Source organism: Sitophilus oryzae, unplaced genomic scaffold, assembly GCF_002938485.1.
Source record: "Sitophilus oryzae breed Bouriz unplaced genomic scaffold, Soryzae_2.0 scaffold_111_pilon_pilon, whole genome shotgun sequence".
In the NCBI taxonomy this organism is placed as follows: domain Eukaryota; kingdom Metazoa; phylum Arthropoda; class Insecta; order Coleoptera; family Curculionidae; genus Sitophilus; species Sitophilus oryzae.
The window spans coordinates 2736431-2758813 of NW_022145749.1; the positions used below are offsets into that span (position 1 = coordinate 2736431).

General features: G+C 29.7%; 3 protein-coding genes across 6 annotated transcripts in view; 1 reads left to right on the top strand and 2 right to left on the bottom strand.

Moving 5' to 3' along the window:
• Positions 1-4741: 4741 nt before the first annotated feature.
• LOC115883915 (28S ribosomal protein S29, mitochondrial) lies at positions 4742-6395 on the bottom strand. Its single transcript, XM_030902348.1, has 2 exons — positions 5307-6395; positions 4742-5129 (listed from the first exon to the last, which is right to left on the bottom strand). The coding sequence occupies exons 1-2, from the start codon at positions 6260-6262 to the stop codon at positions 4922-4924; spliced, it is 1164 nt and encodes a 387-aa protein (XP_030758208.1). The 5' UTR covers positions 6263-6395; the 3' UTR covers positions 4742-4921.
• A 230-nt stretch (positions 6396-6625) lies between these two features.
• On the top strand, positions 6626-9512 carry LOC115883907 (sprT-like domain-containing protein Spartan). The gene is made up of 4 exons (XM_030902335.1): positions 6626-7180; positions 7239-7427; positions 7498-7694; positions 8112-9512. The coding sequence occupies exons 1-4, from the start codon at positions 6829-6831 to the stop codon at positions 9438-9440; spliced, it is 2067 nt and encodes a 688-aa protein (XP_030758195.1). The 5' UTR covers positions 6626-6828; the 3' UTR covers positions 9441-9512.
• Positions 9513-11258: 1746 nt separating this feature from the next.
• Positions 11259-22383, bottom strand: part of LOC115883925 (secretin receptor-like) — a 224720-nt gene continuing 213595 nt past the window's right edge. For all 4 annotated transcript variants that reach the window (XM_030902370.1, XM_030902365.1, XM_030902375.1 and 1 more), the window contains exons 6-13: positions 22212-22380; positions 21995-22160; positions 16998-17128; positions 14919-15134; positions 14721-14863; positions 12797-12930; positions 12596-12723; positions 11259-12367 (exon numbers count right to left, since the gene is read on the bottom strand). In XM_030902370.1, coding sequence (XP_030758230.1) covers positions 12242-12367; positions 12596-12723; positions 12797-12930; positions 14721-14863; positions 14919-15134; positions 16998-17128; positions 21995-22160; positions 22212-22380 — 1213 coding nt within the window. In that variant the 3' untranslated portion in view covers positions 11259-12241. The remainder of the gene's footprint in view (positions 12368-12595; positions 12724-12796; positions 12931-14720; positions 14864-14918; positions 15135-16997; positions 17129-21994; positions 22161-22211; positions 22381-22383) is intronic.

Below are 22383 nucleotides of genomic sequence, written 5' to 3' on the forward strand. Positions count from 1 at the left end.
TGCTAAAAAAGTGTCGATACATTCATTAGGGACGTCGTGTATATGGGTTTTATCACTGGAATATTTTTCAAAAAAAAATATGTGCGCCACTGATTTTTTTTCTTTTGAATCAAAAATTGTGTAGGCTGTCTAATGCCAATTAAAAGTTATCTCTTCATATTTTGTCTAACTCGGCCTCCTTGATGAGATAAACACAATTTTATTAATCACAATTAATAAAATTAAAATAAAAATAAAATTACTAAATTATATATTTTACCTAACTTATTATTAAATATTATTACTATTAGCTATTATTAGTATCACAGCGCTTTCAGATGGAGCGGACCGTACGCGCGGAGCGTCCGCGCCGATGTTTTTTCAATACAGCTCATCCGGACGGAGCATACGCGACCCATGTGTAATCGTTCATATAAACTCATGGATGGTACTTGCTCGAAGTCGCGGATGCTCCGCTCCATCTGAAAACGCTGTTAGTCCAACTTACAGCAATATCAAATAAAAAAATAATGGTATTTAAGATATTATTACAAAAAACCTACTTTTAAAAAAGTTTAACATCCTGTATAACACTAAAACTATGCATTCCATACCATGTTTATAGGATATGTTCCCGTCATCCCTTCGTGGGACATAGGGCTTCTAAGAGATGTTTCCATCTGATCCAATTCTGAGTTGTCTGTTTGATCTCTCCCCATGTTTTCCCGACCTCTTGGGCTTCAGAGATTACTGTTCTTCTCCAGGTATTCCTTGGTCTTCCCCCCGGCACGTCTTCCCTGTGGATTCCATTCAAGTGCCTGTCTAGCGATATCTCTGTGGGGTCTGTGCAAAATGTGCCCAATCCAGCCCCAGTTTCTTTTCTTAATTTCGATATCTATTCGATTTTGTGATGTTCTTCTCCACAGTTCTTCGTTGTTAATTTGATTGGGCCAGAAAATTCTCAATAATCTTCGAAGACACTTGTTAACAAACACCTGTAGGCGATCCATGAGACCACGCGTAACCTTCCATGTTTCGCATCCATAAAGCAAAATAGATTTAACATTGCTATTGAAGAGCTGGACTTTAGATATTTTGCTATATATAGAGCAGTTCCACACAGGTGTAAGCCTGCCAAAAGCTCTTTGTGCCTTCAAAATCTTTTCTTCTATATCTTTCTCTGTGCCCCCATCGCTGAGAACCATACTTACCAGGTACTGAAATTCATCAACTCTTCGAATCAACTATATAGTAGGTACTTATTTAAAACTTTTGCAAGGTAATGATGTTAATTTTTTTTAAAGATTGGTATTAGACTTGGATCAAGGCAAATTAATAAAATTGCGTTTATCTCATTTCATATTCCTCGTCCTCAAGGAAGGCAAAATTGACAAAATATCAAGAGACAACTTGGCATTAAACTGCTTACACTATTTCACTAACAAGAGAAAAAAGTCAGTGGCGTAGGTACATGCTTTTTTCAATAAAATATTCCAGTGATAATATATCGACACTTTTTTAGCTTTAAGATATGTCGCATTTACTGAAGCAACTACTAAAGATGTTTTTATGTATTGCTTGATATAAAATTATATTTACGCTTTTCTATTGATGTTCCTTGTGGACAACCCGAGCTTCCCACCTGGTGCTTAGACCAAACATGATCTGCAATACCTGACTTTATTGTTTCACCTTCCTGTGTATGTATTGTATGTTGTTCGTTAAGTCGTCCGCTTCATTATGGAAGATAATAAAATATTATTGTATGATAAACTACTGTTTCCAGACTTGAAACTTCGAGAGGTCGTTTATTGTTTCTTCAAAATACCGCTCACCGCATTCAAAATAAAAGAAACATGGTAGAGGCAATATTTCTCTTGTTTCGATATTTTCTTTTATTTTAAGTATTTTTGAAGATTTCTTCAGATCTCAAGACGCTTTAAATCTCTAGGTTTGTAAGAAGTATTGAAAATAGCTATCTGGTTGATATCTCTCAAAAAAACTCATCACTACCCAACCAGCTAACCATGGATATACCTACATATCCATGGTTGGCTGTTTGGGTTTGGATCATTGGGGATACATTTTTCAAGGCTATACCGGGTGCGTCTCAAAAGTGGTTCACCCCCTATAACTTTTTTATTTTTTCAGATAAAAAAACGATTTTTAATATGTTAGTTTAGTAGATTATGACATAAATAAGAATTGACTGACAATTGAATTCTTTTCGGTCACGTCCAATTTCAACGGAAATGACTAAAACTTTTGATTTTTAAATGACACCTTCGGTATTTTTTACTTTACTTCATAGAAAATGGTATTCAATAGAATGACATATTATATGTTAACTTTTGACATTTTCGCATATATGATTTATTTGAAATTCTAACATGCGGTTCATAAAAACTCAGTGGCGGCTCGTCGGTATAAAATTAGATGAAGAGTTAACTTTCCAAATTGCGCCGGCGGCAAAAATTTTTTTGGCGCATTCACCATTTTGTCAACATTTTATTGATATTAATTATACACTAATATATATAGTATTTTCGTTTTAGTTTGGGCTAAAACACATTAAGTAAAAAGAGATACAACTAGTTTTCGATAAACACATTATTCTGCATTCCAGTGAAAATATAATTAAATTTAAATTAAATATAGTAAACATTATATACAGTGTCCCCCATAAAGTTGGATCCATATGGACGATTTTTTATATTAGAGTTTTAAAAATCTTTTTGTTGCAATCACCTCTGCTTTGAAAACAACTTAAAATGCACCAAGTCAAAGTTGACAGCTAACATCTGGGTGCTGTCAAATACAAAATATTTAAAAGAAATTTTTAAAAATTGGTTAAATTATTATTATTTTAAAAAAGGTGACTAACAAAATTATGTTTGAATTGATTGCCACAAAAAGTTTTTTTTTCAAACTCTAATACCAAAAAAAAACGTCCATATGGATCCAACTTTATGGCGAACACTGTACTTATTGAAGGGCTTCCCCGAAAAACGTTGTAACCGACATTTTTTTCAAAATAGAGAATTCAGTGAAATAAGGTTGTAATTTTCATAGGTATAACTTTTTTTCCTCGGTTTTTCACTGAAATTTCGATATTGAAAAAATTGTTAGTTACAACTGAGGAGCCATTCAATATTATTATTCAATTATTAAATTAATAATTATACTATTACAAGGCTATTACATTAATGTTAACTAAGCAATACCTATTAACCAAAATAAATTTGACTTATTTATATTACTAACCTTACTAATTTTTGTAAATCAGCTCATTTTTTCATGTTTCAAATTGCACACCAAGTCATTGATTGGGTTCATTTTAACACACAAAACAGTTTTAAAACACAACAACAAAACAAACAGCAAAAATTAACAAGTTAAATCAACAAAAACCATTAACAAACAACAATAAATAATCAACAACAACTTTACAGTCTTTACACAGTTAATTACTTGCCGAAGTAGCCGAATATTAGCATAAAGGAAGACGAAGCAAACTGCCCAAAAACTCATTCACATCGGTCGCCGATAAAAAATATCGGAGCGGGAAATTTACATGCTGCCACTAGACTGACGTCACCTTACCATGGAAACCGTGCAGCCGCTCGGCTCACAAATATTTTCACTTCACTTGTGGCTTCGTGGTAACGTAGGCGCGAGCGGGCCAATAATGCTTTTTCCAAGGCTCTTTGATTAAAAATTAGTGTTCTTAACACATCAGCCATATCGCTCTAGATTGAAATTTATATTATACCTATTTCTTTAAGAGAAAATTTCAAAAGTTGACGTATATATCATATTCTATTCAGAGTCTATCGAAAAAAGTAAAAATATACCGAGGGTGCCATTTAAAAATCAAAGTTGTCATTTCCGGTGAAAGAGGAAGTGATCAAAAACAATTGAATACGTCAATCAATCCCAATTTATGTCATATACTAAATACTATAACTACCTCTACACTCCATGATACTAACATACCCAATCTCGTTTTTTTCTCTGAAAAAAATAAAAAAAGGTATAGGGGTGAGCCACTTTTGCGACGCACCCGGTATAATTTAATCATAAGCTAAATTAACAGACTGGCTAAACCCAAAAATTATTTTTATAGCCCATCTAGTACCTAATTTTATATTTCTACTGTACACATTTCTTTCCTAAGTCTGGACTATGTTTATTATATATTACTAAAATAATAACAAATTATCTGATGAAACATGTGACAGATAAAAGAATAAATAAAAGATTATTTATTAATAACTGGAATTTAGTTATTTAGATCAATTTGGAATTAAGTAATCTCTCTCGACATTCACGCAATCGTTGCTGGGGGTATAGCTGCTTAGTAAATAAGTTTGTTTTAAAATTTTTCCAAAATATCCATTAAATTTTTATTTTAGTTTGGTTTAAAAATTTGATTGCTGAAATATAAATAACATAATAAAAAAAATAATATGTATATTTAATTCTGAATCATTATTTAAGCTATTTTTTCAAATTCTTTGATTTTTAATGTCCATGTAATATGACATGCTATCTTCTTGTTATCCATTTGATCAAATATTTATTGTATTCAGGAAATTATTCTAATTTGACTGTCATTAAATCATTTTCTATTATATTTCTTTGACTAACATACATGCAATGACTCTGATAAGTGGTTTGTTTTCAACAAAATAATGACCCCCTTCCTCCCTCTACAATTTTAAACCTTTTTTTAAACATCACATTTTTTTTGAAATGCCAATAATTAAGTATTATTATATTAAACTGAAGTGTACATGAATAGGTAGAATATCTTTTTAATTACCTACTTTATAATGAATTGAATATTTTAATTACCTACTGTTCAGATATAAAATTTCAAGATTTATAATAATTATGTTAAATCTAATATTGAATAAATTAAAATATTTTTATTTTATCTTTACAAAGAATTACATAATTTCATTAAACTGTATGGATTTGAATTAGCAAGCAAGCTCAGTTCCTCTTCTTGTCCTGGATATGGTTGTATCCATTTCCTTTCAATATAATAATTGATAACACTGGTTAATTCCTTTTTGGAGTAATTTGCCACAGGAACTGGGATGAACGGATCAATATGATTAAAGCCTTCTTTGCCCAATAAATATCTAAAAACATTATAACAACCTTTAACTGTTTTATTACTGAAATTATTTTAAAAATGAATGTAAAAGTAAAGTCAAATAATGTTCCTAAAGTTCGTTTAGTTAATTGAAGTATTTATAATCTTAAAAGAAATGAAACTCTAAATTACAATATTCAATCAATGTAGCTTTAAATTTTACCTTGGAAAATATGAAATCTGATTTTCATCAGGCACAGCTAGTTCATCTACAGTAACTACAATTGCACTATTCGTCCAGTCAAATTTGGTCAAATTTAAAAATGCTTCTGTTACAGTTATTCTACTAGGTGGTACCATTTCCCTCTTTTCTGTATACACTTTTGTAGAAGGGTAGAAAAAGGCATTATATCCATCAATTGCTACTAATGTTTTGCACACTCCTTCACTTGACAACCTTTTAATCTGATCTGCCAAAATATTTACAACACGTGATGCAAATTTGATTCTACTAATACCATGTTCTACTAGTTCTAATAGTGGGGCGTCCTTAAGCGTTGACTCACGTGAATTCCATTCGATAGTTTCTAGTAATTTTAAATCAGTATTCTTCAGAAGTTTGACATTCTGAGTTTTAAAATGAAGCAGCCATGCAGCTGCGTCTAAATTAATGTCTACATAACCTTCCTGTGTTTCTGAATTGCTAAACTCCTTAGACCTATGCATCCAATTTCCCACCCAAGGTACATGTACAAGTAAGTAATTATTTCTATAAGCATAATGTAAAATATGTGCTAAAGATAAAGTTTTACCACTGCCCTTCTGACCATATAATACAAATCTTACTGAAGGTTTTGTATAATCTAAGGTATTAAGGTAATTTATTATATCTATTCCAGGTTTACGCACCATAAGACATATCTCATTAAATGTTTTAGTTTGTTCTTCGAATGATTTTGGTAATGCACTTTGGTGGAAAAGGGCGTTTTTATCTTCCAACGGTATTCGGTAAAATTGTGCTAAATGTTGAGAGTTATGCTTAGAAGGATCGTTTTCAGGAGTCCTAAATGTTTCTAATTTTTCGTCATGTCTTGGTTGAACTGCTGTTGATAAGTATCTAGAAGATAGACCCTTCCTATTGAATGATCTTAAAATAATTTCAACCGTAGTTTTCAACATTTCATATGCTATATCAGTTATTAAAAATATATTATCCTTGGAAATAAAAAATAAATGGCAAAAAATTTAAAATTTCTAGGTTAAAATCAGAGGTTAAAATTTTTAGGTTGTTTTTATGATTTATTGATGATTTCGATAAAGATTTCGATCAATCTTTCTGTCATTTTGAAACTTCCTCCATTGTCAAAGAGATGGCGAAATATGAAATTTACCAAAAACCTCTAATATCATATTCATCATATCTAAGAGGGGCTTAAAAAGCTTCTTTGTCCTCTGATTCTAGTACTATATATCCTTGGTTCTCCGTAATCATATCTTAGAATCATATATTCTCATATATTTGAATATTTGATTGACTGCGACAGCGACAGCTGAACCGGCCATAATTGACAGTTAACAACAGTGGTTAACAGTTTTGATAACAAAAACATTTTCTTTTAAATTTTTATAAAAAACGAGTTTAATTGTATAGGTGAAATAGTTGTTAATGATAATAGTTATTTTAAAACATAGCATTTTTAACACTGACGTTTTGTTTATAAAGACATTTGTGAAGATTTAAGAAAATGGGTGAGGTAGATTTTCAGACCGCTCTTCTTTTGCAATACAAATTTGATCAAGAGGCTAAACATACTGAAAGTACCGACTCCGATTATCAGCTTGCTTTACAGCTTCAGGAACAGTTTAAATCCGAAAGTGACATAGAAAAGCCTAGAAACAATTTGGCTTATGATGTTTCATCTGCAAATAAGTCAAAGTGTCTAGTAGATCCTTCGTGGGAAGTTATTGATCCTACCCCAGATGTACATGTGTTATTTGTAACATTTAACGAGAGATTCTTCTGGAACAAGTTATTAGCAGTAACTGTTTCATGGAGTAAACGAATGACCAGCTGTGCTGGTATATGTTCTTATCAAGGTAAAAGGATAATTTTCCTTTGTATACTTAGTTGTTTAATTATATTTTACATTTACAGGTAGAGCAGGTATGTGTTCTATTACATTAAGTGAGCCATTATTGAAGCTTAGACCTAGAAAAGATTTAGTTGAAACACTTCTTCATGAAATGATTCATGCTTATCTATTTGTAACACATAATAATAGAGATAGAGATGGGCATGGACCTGAGTTTCACAAACACATGTATAGGATAAATGCAGAAACTGGTAGGTATACATAATTTATACAAATAAAATATTTTAGGGAAGTGGTATTAATTAATTTTGTTATAATTAGGTACAAACATTACTGTATATCACAGTTTTCATGATGAAGTTAGATTGTATCAGCAGCATTGGTGGAGATGTGATGGACCATGCCAGAATCGAAAACCATATTTTGGAATGGTTCGAAGAGCTACTAATAGAGCTCCTGGGCCTAATGATAGATGGTGGGCAGAACATTCTAGAAATTGTGGAGGAAATTTTATAAAGGTAAGTGCTTGTTCTCCACTCTTCTTTGATATATGCATTTTATTCTGCTAAGGAAATGTAGTTCTATTAGGCAGTAGTTTTAGTATTTTAATTTTGAACTTGTGATCTAGATTTTGTTTTCTTTTGTTATAGGAAATACCTAACCATATTAAAGACTGGTTCAAATCAACTTTTAATTTGTACAATAAGAGATCTAGCTTATTTAATTTTTATTACTGAGTAACAAAATAATATTATAAATTACTTTGGTTTAGTTTAAATCAGTATAAACATAGATACACTTAGATTTTGGTGAATGTTGCACTGATTTTTATAGTTTCATTGACATAGTTAATTAACTTTTTTTTGTTAATTAGTTAATTGAACTTTTTTTTGTATATTTAAATATTACTTTTACAAAGTATTAAATTTATTTAGGTAAAAAGTCCCGAACCACATGTAAAGAGCAACAAGAAAAATACAACTACAGGAACAGTTTCAAATACCAAAGATTCTAAAAATGATATAAGAAAATATATATCTAATGTTGGAAGTGGAAGTGCTTCTAACAAAGAAAACCAGCCTAAAAATTCTAAAACATCATTTAACACAAGTACTATTTCTAAACCTGATTTAGTGAATAATATTCGCTCAATTTCAAATAATGTGGGTGGTTCTCAAATTAGTAATGTTATTCCATCAAAAAGTAGTAACATATTTGGCTTTACTGGTCTTGGTAATGGAACCACCTCAAGCGTATTAACACCAAAGAAAGGTAGTACGAGTGGAATGAAGGGTGTTGTAAAAAATGCAGGGGGAAGTACATTTGTTGTTACAAAACAAGGCAACCAGAATAATAATACAGTTCAAAATACCAAATTAATGAAAGCGACTGAAACTACTGTGGAAGTATTTAGTGGAACTGGCAGAGCATTGGGAGCTTCTTCTGTTCCTCAAAATAACAGTTATTCAGTTGTGAGAGAGCACTGGCTGAATAAATTTGACAATAAAAAAGCAGAAGCTGTGAAAAGACCATCAACTGATGTATTGCAGTCTTCAGCTAAAGTTGCTAAAAGCTCAGGACTGAATAAAATTGCAGATGATTATAATACAGCTGAATGTCCTGTTTGCAGCGAAAAAATCCACATTGAAATTTTGAATGAACATTTAGATCATTGTTTGGAGTTAAGTAAAGAAGAAATCAAAGAATGTATTATATGTGGACAACAGGTTGCAAATACTGAATATGAAGTCCATACCACCAAGTGTACTGAAAAACATTTTGGTGAGGATGCTGACTTGGATTATGCTAATATTAGTAAAGATGGTGATGTGATAGACCTAACTCAAAGCGATTCCCACAAAAAACAATGTCCTGCATGTAAAGCTGAGCTGTCAAATTTAGAATATGATTGTCATGTTGAACAGTGTTTACTAAAAATGTATGATCAATTGGATGAAAAATATAAACTAAATAAGGATATTAGAACAACTTGTGTAGCTTGTAGTAAGAAAATATTGAAGTCTGAAATGGATTATCATCTAGAAGAGTGTCTAGGTATGAGTAATATATTTGATATGACAAATGTGCCTGTAGAAGAAATTGAAGATATAGAATCCAATAAATATAACTGTCCTTTTTGTCTTAATTTGGTTCTTGAGAGTGAGATGCAATGTCACTTGAACATATGCTTAAAAACTAATGAAGAAAATGATAAAAGTATTCTTATTGATTCATTATGCAGCAGTGATTTTGAAAGTGATTAATTATTTTTAATATACAGGGTTGTTCACCACATACAACATGGAGTATTGTAGCTAAATGATTAGATTTTTTCAAATTGTAAGTTTTGGGTTCGTTGAAGGACTCTTAGAGCTAGTCCCAACTAAATAAAAAATATCAAAGTTGTATTTTTTTTTAAATCAAACACCCTATATATTATTACATTTTTAGTTTCTACGATTAAAATAAAGGTAAATTTGATTAAGGTTTATGACACTTAAACCTTACCGTTTTTGAAATTGCAGTAAAAATTTCAAAGCTTCATTTGAAAGCTTTTTATTGATCAGTTATTGTATTGAAATAATAAAAATAGTACTACCTCATACAGAGTGTCTAAAAATTTATTCTAAATAATTTCTAGCTTTAAACGGCAATAGCTTGTTTAATTTAAATGGAACACCCCGTATATTTTAGGAGAGTCAAATACACAATTTAATTGTCTATCAAATCGTATTATACCATTTTTTACCTATCCCTTCAAATTTTCATAGAAAATGCGTTTTCTTATAATTTAGACCTCATTTATCAATATCCATATCCATGGAATATTAATATTTAAGATTGTTTTTAAAGCAACAAATGTACAAAATGTACAGGTGCTAAAAACGATATTACTAGCCCATTTGTATACAAAAAGAAAACTATTTAAATTTCTATAAAAGAGTATACCATTAATTAAATATACCACCATTATTTCCTCCCAAATATTAATTAATTACATACTTAATTGTGTTAGTTAATAAATTATTCTAAATAAATGTGGATTTGTATCAGAAATCAATATAATAATAAGTTATGAAAATGAAAGTCTCTGTTATAAATAAGCATTCATAAAAAAATGAAATAAAATTTTTATGTGTTTCTTTTTACCACTCTTTAATACACATTTAGTATTTAGTGCAATTATTATTAATCAATGCAAACAGTCAATTAATGTAGTTTGAATACTGGAATCATATTAATTGGTCCTCTTTTACAAATATTTAAACAGTTTTTTTTAATTTTTTAATGAAATAAACGAACTATATCGATAATATTAGTATCTTTACACTTTAAAAATTTCTTACATCTTCAAAAATAATCTAAAATGTCAATATTCCATGGGTATATTGATAAATGAGGTCTAAAATATAAAAAAATGCATTTTCAACAAAAACTTGAGAAGATAGGTAACAAATAGTAATACAATTTGATAGACAATTAAATTGTGCATCTGATTGTCATAAAATATGTAGGGTGTTCCATTAAAATTAAACAAGTTATTGCCGTTTAAAGCTAGTAATTATTTAGAATAAATTTTTAGACACTCTGTAAAAGGTAGTGTAATTTTTATTATTGCAAAACAAAAATTAGTAAATAAAAATACTTCAGTACAATATTTGGTTTTAAAAACTTAAATACGCCTAGAGAAATGAAGCATTAAAGTTATTACTGTATTTTGACAAAAACCTAAATATTTCAAAAACGATAAGATTAAAATACGGTAAACATTAATCAAATTTATTTTAATCGCAGAAACTAAAAATGTAATAATATACAGGGTGTTCCATTTAAAAAAACACAACTTTAATATTTTTTATTTATTTGGGACACTCTGTATCTTGTAAAACTATTTTTAAATTGTAGCTCTAATAGTCCTCTAACGAACCCAAAACTTACAATTTGCAAAAATCTAGTCGTCTAGCTACAATACTCCGTGTCGTATGTGGTGAACAACCCTGTATATGGTATTCATTTTTATTATTTATTTGTTATATGTAAAATAAATCACCTTTTATTATACTTTTTGTAAATAAAAGACGTTTTATGACTGATATTTTTTATTTAAAAACATATAAGAGAATTGGGAAGAAAAATACTATATTAGAGTACCTATTTGCTTTGTTTATTTTACATATATTTTAGAGAGAGACAATGAATGAGATAGAGAAAATACATCTATCAATTACTTTTATAATTAACGACTTTCTTAGCTATTATAACTATCACATGGTGATTACTTTATACCTTAAACCCTAATACATTTGGTGAAAACACAATTAGAAATATATTTGTACATACAGACTTATATACTAAACATTTGATTTGTTCATGGACATCTTTTTATAGGAATTTTATAGAACTTTCTATGTATCACAAGATCATTTTTATATTTCTGCCCTAGAGTATTCATTTATGATATAAAAATATAAAGGAACTCGAAAAAAATAATTCAATACTTTCTTTTCTGATTCATTCTTCATTCAATCTTTGAACACCCTGTAGCCTTTAATAAATAGCAATTGATATTTTTTTCGATTCGGAAATGTGACATATATATTTTTTCGATTATATGAATTTCAAAAACAAGGGTAGATTACTAACCTTCAGTGTTTAGAAAAATACATGTAATACAATCAATAGACGTGCTATGAAAAATATCTGTTTTCCTTTTCAAGATTTGAGTAACATATATTTGACACACTGAGAAAATGAAATCTGATATACACGTATCTTTGAACACCCTGTAGCCTTTAATAAATAGCAATTGATATTTTTTCGATTCGGAAATGTGACACATATTATTTGTTCGATTATATGAATTTCAAAAGCAAGGGTAGATTCCGAATCTTCGGTGTTTAGAAATACATGTAATACAATCAATAGACGTGCTATGAAAAATATCTGTTTTTCCTTTTCAAGATTGAGTAACATATTGACATACTGAGAAAATGAAATAATTATCATTTTCTTAATAAGTTTTATCATTCCTTTGGACACACCATTTTATGTTCTTTTGAACATGTTACTTTTCACAGCAACAACGTTCTATCTTGTTGTGATCTTGAAGCATGCGGACCTCTTCTTCGCACTTGGGAAGATTTTCCGAAATGGGGTTTGGTTTTATTTCGTTGGTTATTGAAACATCAAGCTAAGATAAAAAAAATAAAAATTTATGATGTATGCATAATATTATTTTGTATAGCCATGTGTTACTTATTTAACACAGAATTTAGTTTTATTTTTAGAATTAAATGCTTCTTATTTTTTTTTATTTAACTTGTTTATATATAGGGTATTTTAAATGATCAAATTAATTTATATATTCGTTCAGTATTGAAATTATATGATTATTTTAATAATTATTATATATTCTTACATTTGTAGTTATACTAATGGGGTACTTTCCATTAGCCAGAGTCACATTGTAAGTATAGTGTCCGTTGTGTCCAGTTTTTGGCACCGAATGTCTTCCTTTGCCATTCTTTAAAGTGTCTTTGCAGCTTTCTGAAATGAACGAAAACAGTTAATTTTAATTTTCTTAACTGTGTGCATGGAGGAAGGGTACTAAAAAACTTACCCGAATGCAGATTGGTCAGTTTAAATTTGGAAAGCTGATCGCATTTTGTTTTGCTGTTGCGCCTGCTAACTCCGTTGTTGTAGAGGGAGCTACAAGACATCGTCGTGCACACCGACTGTCTGCCCACTGCTGAGCTACAAAATTATTCTTAAATATGTTTTTAAGCAAATAAACCCTTAAGGCCGGCATAAAATAGTAATATGCATAAAATATACAGGGTGTTTCTCAAGTTGTTCAAAATAACTAGGATGTCTCCATGGCACCTACCCCGTGCCGCAGTTTTAGGGGGCGCCAAAATCACAATATATAATATGGTTGAAAATAAAAACTTTCTCCACAAAGGTTTTTGAAAACCTAGGATAGACTTTATATACTAAAATAATAGAGAAGTTTTTTTTAGGAGGCTGTGCCCATCCTTCTTCAGAACTCATGAGCCGCCACTGGTTATTGATATTGTAATAATAATGACTAAAGAATACAAGGCCTAATAAATAACACCCGGGACCAAATTGTTACCATACCTCCAAACAGTGCCTTGGCACTAGGGATGTCAATCCCAAAAGGTTTTCAAAATCCCGGGATTTTCGAGATTTGAACGACAAATCCCGGGATCCCGGGATTGAATCCCGGGTTTACAATTATCAATAAAATACCTAATATCATAAAAAAATTAATATAAATATAACAAAACACGAAAATTAACAAAAAACTTTTTTGAAAAAATCATATGAACACCAAACAAATTTTAGCAAACAAATTATAGCTACAAATTTTTAAAAAAATAGCGCAAAAATATTAATGTGTCTAAAGTTTCATCCCCCAGTCTTGAACGTATCTTATTACACAAGACCTGCCGAAGAAAAACATCTTTCAGATTCCACGCTAATGGCCTGAATGGTTGATAAAAATTCAAAAGCTTTTTGGAGATTACGTCCCCGACTACCACCATTTGAAAATAATTCAATTTCTTGGGTAATGATGTCTGACAATCGCGTCTTATTACTTCTTTTGGTTTTTATCGGCTTTGAAGATTGTTGTAATGCTTTCTGCAGTTTAACCTTTAAAGGTTCATAATTTTCTCTTCTCAGAGGTTCGTCAATGGGAAGCTCATCCTCTTCGCTGTCGTTGCTGGTTCCTCTTCTAGAAGTATCTATTGAATTATCGAGATCTAGTCTGATTAAAAGCTTTTCTATCTCTGATTTAATTAGGGAAATATTAAGTTATTTAGTTCCGAAATTAAGCATTTACTCTATGGCATGAAAAATCGGTATTTATATAATCCAATCCCGGGATTTTTCGAGGCAAATTTTCTTCCGGGATCCCGGGGTTCCGAGATCCCGGGATTGACATCCCTACTTAGCACATATTTTTCTTAACATAGCTGCTTGAAGAGATATTTATATTTTTGGTAAATGTTTTGACTACGCCTATAGTATATGCGGTGATATCATACTAATTAGTTACGAAAAAAATGTATTAAAATGTTAACAAACGGTCCAAAACTAGTATCGAGGTATGGCACATATCAAGTACATATAATATCAGAAAAATAATTTGGTTTGGTTTGGTTCTATAAAATTCTATAAAAAAAAACGCTAAAAAGGTGGAGTGGACTGTTTATTTTCCTATGAAACGTAACTCCTGGCTTTTTCTTATCGCTGCGGCTTTTACACTTGAAAAACTAATCACCATTGTAATAAAGTTTATACCAAGTTCATTACATACAAACTATTAAAATTCGCTAAAATTGTCGCTGATGACTCATTGTTCGTTACAGCCAAAAAAATGGCGTCTAACATCATAAATTCTGCTGGACCCCGTATATGGGCGTTACTTGTGCTTGCAATGTATTCTTTAGTCATTGATGGTTATAATAAATTTAAAAATGCATTCAAAATTATAAAATAATTATCCATACAATTACCTTAAATACTTCTCTCGTCCTGGGAAACAGTATTTTGTAAAATTGTTTGTTGCCAGAAATATTAGTAAATTTTTTATATGCGGTTTAATTTCAGCTTTAACTTCCCCATTTGAAAAACAGTAAAGAATTGCGACGAAGAATCCCTGATAAACATAAAGTTGTTAAGATATCAGAAAAAATATTAAAAATATATCTTACTTGAAAACTTCCGAATAAACTATCGCATATCATCCAAATTAACTTTTCGTCTATCAAATAAAATATAAGGAAAACTGTATAGTTAACTCCAAATAAAGGCATTAAGACCAATGTAGATTTAGCCCATTTCAGATATCTTTTGGACTCTTCATTCACTGGTGACTTAAGTTTCTTGTAGAGTACGTTGGATATTATTATAAAGAGAATGAAGTTCAACTAAAAATATATTTATTTAAGATAAAATTTATACAGGGTCGCGCACCTCATTCGCCTCGGTTGAGACAATGTGCACCATTTAAAATTATTTTGAAATGTACAGGATGTGTCAACTAAGATCCATACCAAAGTTATATTTTTTCTTATGGAACACACCCGGTATTTTATTTCATTTTTGATTCTTGGGCATAAAATAAGGCATTTATTATAAGGGTTTAATATGTCTAAAAGCTTTGGTTTTTGAGAAATTTAAAGATATTTAAATATGCATGCCATAATAAAAAAGTTTGTCAACCCTGTACATTACTTTTCAGAATTAATTCTTGCTGACTTTCAAGCCAGAGAAATAAACTTTACAAAAAAAATTGATTGCTTCCTTAAATGTATACAGGGGTATCAAAAATTGCTGGTTTATTTTAAATATTTATTATACATAAAAACTTTGTTATTTCAAATACAACACTATGTATTTTTTAAAATAAGTCGAAGCAGATTTAAATGCTCTTTCGAACTATGTTAGGGTTTACTATACCTATCTGACTCAGATTTTGAATAAAAGGCGATTTTTTAATAAAATGGCAATCAAGATGGCTGGTGTCGCAGTGGTAATTTGCTAGTGATAGTAAGCTATTTTCAGAATCGACATTAGTTTATTGACTTTATTTAAATTTATAACAGATTACTTTTATTTAATTTACCTACCATAGTTTAATAAGTAAGTATTTATTATTTTATTAAAAAAAGAAGTAGTTCTTTGATTTTTATTACGATGACTTATTATGGAAAATCAAAATAATTACATATTGGATTTTCTATAAAAAAAAACAATTAAGGCAAATTCATTTTCTTCCCTTCCATCGACAGGTTTCTGCCTAATAAGTTTTTCATATACCACACTATCAGCTTTGCAAAATTGGAAAAGTAGTTTTTCAAAGGAACGCTTGTCAAGAAAATTTCTGTTTGGATATCTTTGAGCATAAACTCTTCAAGCCAACAAGCAGTTGTCCTCACAAAATAAAATCACTAGTAACATATCCATCCATTCCTTCTGCCAGTAGATACTGCTTCATTTTTCTTGATAAAATAATAAATACATTCTTATTATTAACCTTATTGTAGGTAAATTATATAAAAATAACCTGTTATAAATTTAAATAATAAAGTCCATTAATTAAAGTCGATTTTGAAAATAGCTACTAACTGTCACTAGAAAATTGCCATGGAGACACAACAGCCATCTTGATTACAATTTTATTGAAAAATTGCTTTTTATTGAAAATCTGAGCCAGATAGGTATAGGAAACCCTAATATAGTTTGAAAGACCATTTAAATCTGCTTCAGTTTATTTTAAAAAATAGAGGGTGTTGCATTTGAAATAACGAAGTTTTTATTTAAAATAGACCAGCAATTTTTGATACCCCTGTATACATTTAAAGAAGCAATCAATTTTTTTTGTAAAGTTTATTCATCTGGCTTGAAAGTCAGCACAAGAATTAATTCTGTAAAGTAATGTACAAGGGTTGACTTTTTTTTTATTATAGCATGCATATTTAAATATCTTAAAAACCAAAGCTTTTAGGCATATTAAACCCTTATAATAAATGCCTTATTTATGCCCAAGAATCCAAACCAAATCAGAAACCAAATAAAATATCGGGTGTTCCATAAGAAAAAATATAACATTGGTATGGGTTTTAATTCTGACGCACCCTGTACATTTCAAAACAATTTTAAATTATGCACATTGCCTTTCCACATATAGCCATAAAATATTTTGTTTCTACATCTTTCCGTTTTTGTATAATCAACCGAGGCGAATGAGGTGCGCCGCCATGTATATTTAATGAAAATATTCTTCTTACCAAAACTGAGGCTAGTGTGGGCACAAATATAATGGAAAATACTTTAGGATTTTTATTTGTCGTCCAGCAGTAAGTATCTTCTTCCATAATTCTTGTAATAACCCAAGGAATTACCACCAATAATGGCAAACCTGAAAATAAAATAAATATTAAAAATAGGTTCGAGTTGAAATTAAATTATTATTAGAACATACAAGGTGTTCCTTAATGACATGTTAATATTTAAGGGGGCGATTCTTATTGGATCTATTCTAAGAAAAAACTTCATATGATAATGTATGTCCCAAACATCTTACTTTTGAGATATGAGGTGGTAAAATTTTCTAAAAAAACGTTTTTTCGTAATTTAATTCTGATATGTTTTTTTATAGATATCTTCATACCATATTTGATACACGTCTCTATGCATCAATATGCATTTTTTCACACAACATTTTTTTTGTATTTATTAATTGTCTTCCAACCGATGCAGAAACGATTTCATACAGTCACCGCAACATTTTTTTAGCGATTGAAAGTATGAAGTAAAATTAGTTTATTTTTTTAAGCAAAAACCAATAATGTTTATTATAAGGGATGTCGGTGGCGTGACATTTTATTCTACAAAAATATTCAATATAAAACTCAGTACGTGAGAATCACCCCCTTAAATATATTAGCATGTCATTATTAAGGAACACTCTGTATAGTTATAGATAACTCGACTTTTAAAAAACATATTTTTCAGGTGTCATGTCTTAGAACTATCTTAGGTAGATCTAGATCTAGTTTCTAATATCGCAAATTCTAAAATATTATACAGCGCGACTCGATGGTATATATTTCTTTTGCTAAGGAAATTATTCATGAAACTATTCAAACCATTCAGGAAATTATTCATGATCATTCAACGACAACAGGAATATTTAAAAGTACCAAAAATTTAGCGTAAAAATGGTCATATTTTAAGTACCACCAGTATCGATATAATAGGTATACAGGATGTCCCAGAAATAAGTGTAAGTATTTTAACTGGTAGTATTATAGTTCAACCCCAGAAACACGCCTATGAGGTTTTTTCCGCGAATTTTATTTTTTATTTTTTTGGAAATCTTTTTAGTTTTTATTTAAAAAAAATTCTTGATAATATATGGCAACATAGGTAGTAGATTAATTTTACAAGAAAGAAAATCCAGAAAAGATCCAGTGGTTCTCAAAATTTTAGCAAAAAATCATTTTTTTGGGGGAATTTTCAAAGTAAAATAATTCCGTTATTTTGGACTTATTTGAAAAACGATAAAGAGAAAATATGTTTATTTTATCGAGATCTATCACTCCTTAAAATACTTGCACTTATTTCTAGGACACCCTGTATAACATGTATACATGGTGTTTCTCAATTTAGTAGTAATAATAGCCTTTTTTATACAGGGTGGAGCACCTCATTCGCCTCGGTTGATTATATGAAAACGGAAAAATGTAGAAACAAAATATTTTATGGATATATGTGGGGAGGCAATGTGCACAATTTAAATTTTTTTTTGTTTCAGAACTAAGATCCATACCAAAGTTATATTTTTTCTTATGGAACATCCCGTATTTTATTTAATTTTTGGATTCTTGGGCCCAAAAAAGGCATTTATTATAAGGGTTAAATATGTTTAAAATTTTTGGTTTTTGAGACATTTAAAGATATTTAAATTTGTATGCTACAATAGAATCGATTATTAACACCCTGTATATTACTTTTCAGAATTAATTCGTGGGCTAAATTTAAAGGTAGAGAAACAAACTTTACAGAAAAATGTTATTACTTCCTTAAATTTATACAGGGGTATCAAAAATTACTGATCTATTTTAAGAATATATTTTACATAAAAACTTGGTTATTTTTTGAAATAACGAAGTACGAATAACGAATTGTATATATATAATAATATAATAATAAATGAATAATATATAATAATAAATATATATAATAACGAATTGTATTTGTACAACACCTTGTATTTTTTAAAACAACTCGAAGCAGATTCAAATGCTCTTTCAAACTCTATTAGGGTTTCCTATACCTAACTAGCACAGATTTTGAATAAAGATCAATTTTTCAAGAAAATGGCAACCAAGAGGGCTAGTGTCGTCATGGCAGGTTTCAAGTGACAGTTAGTAGCTATTTTCAAAATAGAAATTAGTTTATGGAGTTATTTAAATTTATACCCAGTTTACTTTTATTTAATTTACCTACAATAATTTAATAAATAATATTTATTAAATATGTATTTATTATTCTATCAAGAAAAACGAATAAGTAGTTCTTTAATTTATTTTACAATGACTTGTAGATATATGGATTTTCTATAAAAGAGCTAATTATGTCAAATTCATTTTCTTCGCCTCCAACGACAGGTTTCCTAATAGGTTTTCCAGAAACCACACTACCAGCTCTGCGAAATAGGACAAGTAGTTTTTCAAAGGAACGCTTATCAGGCAGATTCCTATTTGGATATCTTTAAGCATAAGCCCTTGAGGCCAAGAAAGCAATTTTCCTCACAAAATAAAATCTCTAGTAACATATCTATTCGTTTCACCAGCAGATACTACTGCTTTATTTTTCTTGATAGAATAATGAATACTTACTTATTAAACTATTGTAGGTAAATTTAAGTAAACTGTTATAAATTATAAATAATAATGTCCATAAAGTAATGTCGACTTTGAAAATAGCTACTAACTGTTACTATAAAATTGCCATGGCGACACCAGCCGTCTTGATTGCAATTTTATTTATAAATTCCTTTTTATTCAAAATTTGAGCTAGATAGGTATAGGAAACCCTAATATAGTTTGAAAGAGCATTTGAATCTGCTTCGATTTATTTAAAATAATATAGGGTGCTGAAGTTTTTATATAAAATATATCCTTAAAACAGATCAGCAACTTTTGATAGCCCTGTATAAATTTAAGGAAGCAATACCATTTTTTACTAAAGTTTATTTCTCTCCCTTTAAACTCAGCATAAGTATTAATTCTGAAAAATAATTTACAGGGTGTTAATAATCTATTCTATTGTAGCATGCAAATTTAAATATATTTAAATATCTCAAAAACCAAATATATTAAACATATTTAACCCTTATAATAAAAGCCTTTTTTTGGGCCCAGGAATCCAAGAATGAAATAAAATACCGGGTGTTCCATAAGAAAAAATATAACTTTGGTATGGATCTTAGTTGTGAAATACCCTGTATATTTCAAAATAATTTTAAATTGTGCACATTGTCTCCCCACATATACCCATAAAATATTTTCTTTCTACATGTTTCCGTTTTCGTATAATCAACCGAGGCGAATGAGGTGCGCCACCCTGTATATACAAGGATAATAGTAATCTTATGACAAATCCATTAAATTGGTGACCAAAGGTGTCAGGGTGTCCCAGGCTGAGCGTGCAATAAGTTTTTGACGAACTATAATATCTAGATCGGTTTTTTGCATACCACACACACTTTGATAGATTTTTAGCACATCATTTTTTTACAATGAGAATAACTATCGATGAAAAATATTTTTAATATGGCTGCATATAATACCGGAAGTTGACAACAACTTTCTTGTTTTAAATGGGTATACCCATTTTTATTACATATTTAAATTCTCTATAAAATTTTATGAATTTTTATATCTCTACTCTATACACTATACCCCTAACATAACGGTTTTTGAGAAAGAACTATTTATAATTTTTGGGGAAAAAACTGCTTGTCAAAAAATATTATATAGTCTAAAGGTCAAATTTAGTGATTACCATATAGCCACTGTGGCATAAAGAGAAAACATGAGGCTATCTATTTCAAAAATTGAATTGTTCTCTAATATCATATATAATATTTGGCCGTAGGCTGTCATGGAATTGATACATATTTTTTCTGGTTTTTAACCAGTAGCCTATGACTTTAAACGTCAAGCGATGTAAAATAATATATCTCTCTATCATGTCATATTCCGACGTTTTATTAAAAAATCAGTATGTCATTGACAGTTACTTCTAAGCCAACTTTGCGCCGTTTTTTTATCATTTTGTATTTAGATGTCACTAAAATACAAGATATATTTTTATAAATATACACTGTATAAAGTTTTAACCTAAGGTTTTAACAGCAGTATTTATAATATACGAAATTTTCAAATAATTAATTTTTTGACAGAAGGAAATAAATTGTCTGATTGTTTGACACCAGTTTGACACTTAATGTCAAAGGAAGCGAGATAAAATCAAGAAAAATTTACGCTTTAAAACTAAATCTTAAGTAACTTATAGTAACGAATTGAAAACCCTTTTCCCTAGTGAAATAAAAAAGTGGGTTGCAATTCGAAAAAAAGTGATGTATGATAAATTTTTAATGTCTCAATTCCATGACAGCTACAGCAAATATTTTATGACATTCAAAATTTAATTTTTGAAATAGATAGCCACATGCAATGGCCACATGTCTTCTCTTTATGGAACAGTAGCTGTGGTAATCAGTAAATTTGACGTTTAGGCTATACACATTTTTTTTGACAGGCAGTTTTTTCCTCCAAAAAATTTAATTATTTTTTTTCTCAAAAACGGTTAATATTTGGTATTTATATCAAAATTCATAACAGTTTACATAGAATTTAAGAATGTAATAAAAAATGCGGGTACCTATTTGAAACAAGAAAGTTGCTGTCAACTTCCGGTATTTCCGGAAGTGCCACCATATTGAAAATATTTTTAATCGATAGATCTCCTAAAACAAAACGATGTGCAAAAAATCTCCGATCTAGATATTGTAGTTCTCTAGAAACTTCTAATGCACGCTCAGCCTGGGACACCCTGTATATTGTTTCATTTAAAAAACACCTGTACTTCACTGTGAAAATAAATTTGAATTAATTTGTATATTGTATAATATATTGAGAGAAATAATTTTAAACGTGAGCTATCATTTTTAGTATTTGTAAAAAGAGGAGTTACCCTATAAATAAAAGCTTACCCCATCCAAATGATATATAATAAGCTAAATTCTTATTGGAGTCTGTGAAGAGAGCCCTTAAAATTAAATTGATCAAATATAGTCCTTCCATCAGAATCCAGCTGTAATTGGCAGTAGTAAAATATTGAACCAAACTTATAATCAATTTGCATTCAAAATTGTTGACCTAGAATAAATATTTTATTATTTTCTTATATTGTAATTCTTAGGAAATCACCTTAAAATCTACATGAAAATATCTGCCACCATCATCATTTGTTAATATATCTTTTTCTAGTCCTAGACCGTCTTCGAAAAGCGCATCTTTCAAAATATGCATAAAAGACCTTAATATGAAAGACGCAAATAAGTTCATATGAAGTATGTTTCTTGCACAATGCAATCGTCTG

What these genes read in the sequence shown, in the direction of transcription:
- LOC115883915 (XM_030902348.1), bottom strand. Translation starts at nt 6,262, where the DNA reads ATGTTGAAAACTACGGTTGAAATTATTTTAAGATCATTCAATAGGAAG. An exon ending in CAGATTTCATATTTTCCAAG is followed by an intron (nt 5,130 to 5,306) that starts GTAAAATTTAAA and finishes TAATGTTTTTAG; the next exon opens with ATATTTATTGGGCAAAGAAG.
- LOC115883907 (XM_030902335.1), top strand. Translation starts at nt 6,829, where the DNA reads ATGGGTGAGGTAGATTTTCAGACCGCTCTTCTTTTGCAATACAAATTT. An exon ending in TAGGATAAATGCAGAAACTG is followed by an intron (nt 7,428 to 7,497) that starts GTAGGTATACAT and finishes TGTTATAATTAG; the next exon opens with GTACAAACATTACTGTATAT. An exon ending in GTGGAGGAAATTTTATAAAG is followed by an intron (nt 7,695 to 8,111) that starts GTAAGTGCTTGT and finishes AAATTTATTTAG; the next exon opens with GTAAAAAGTCCCGAACCACA.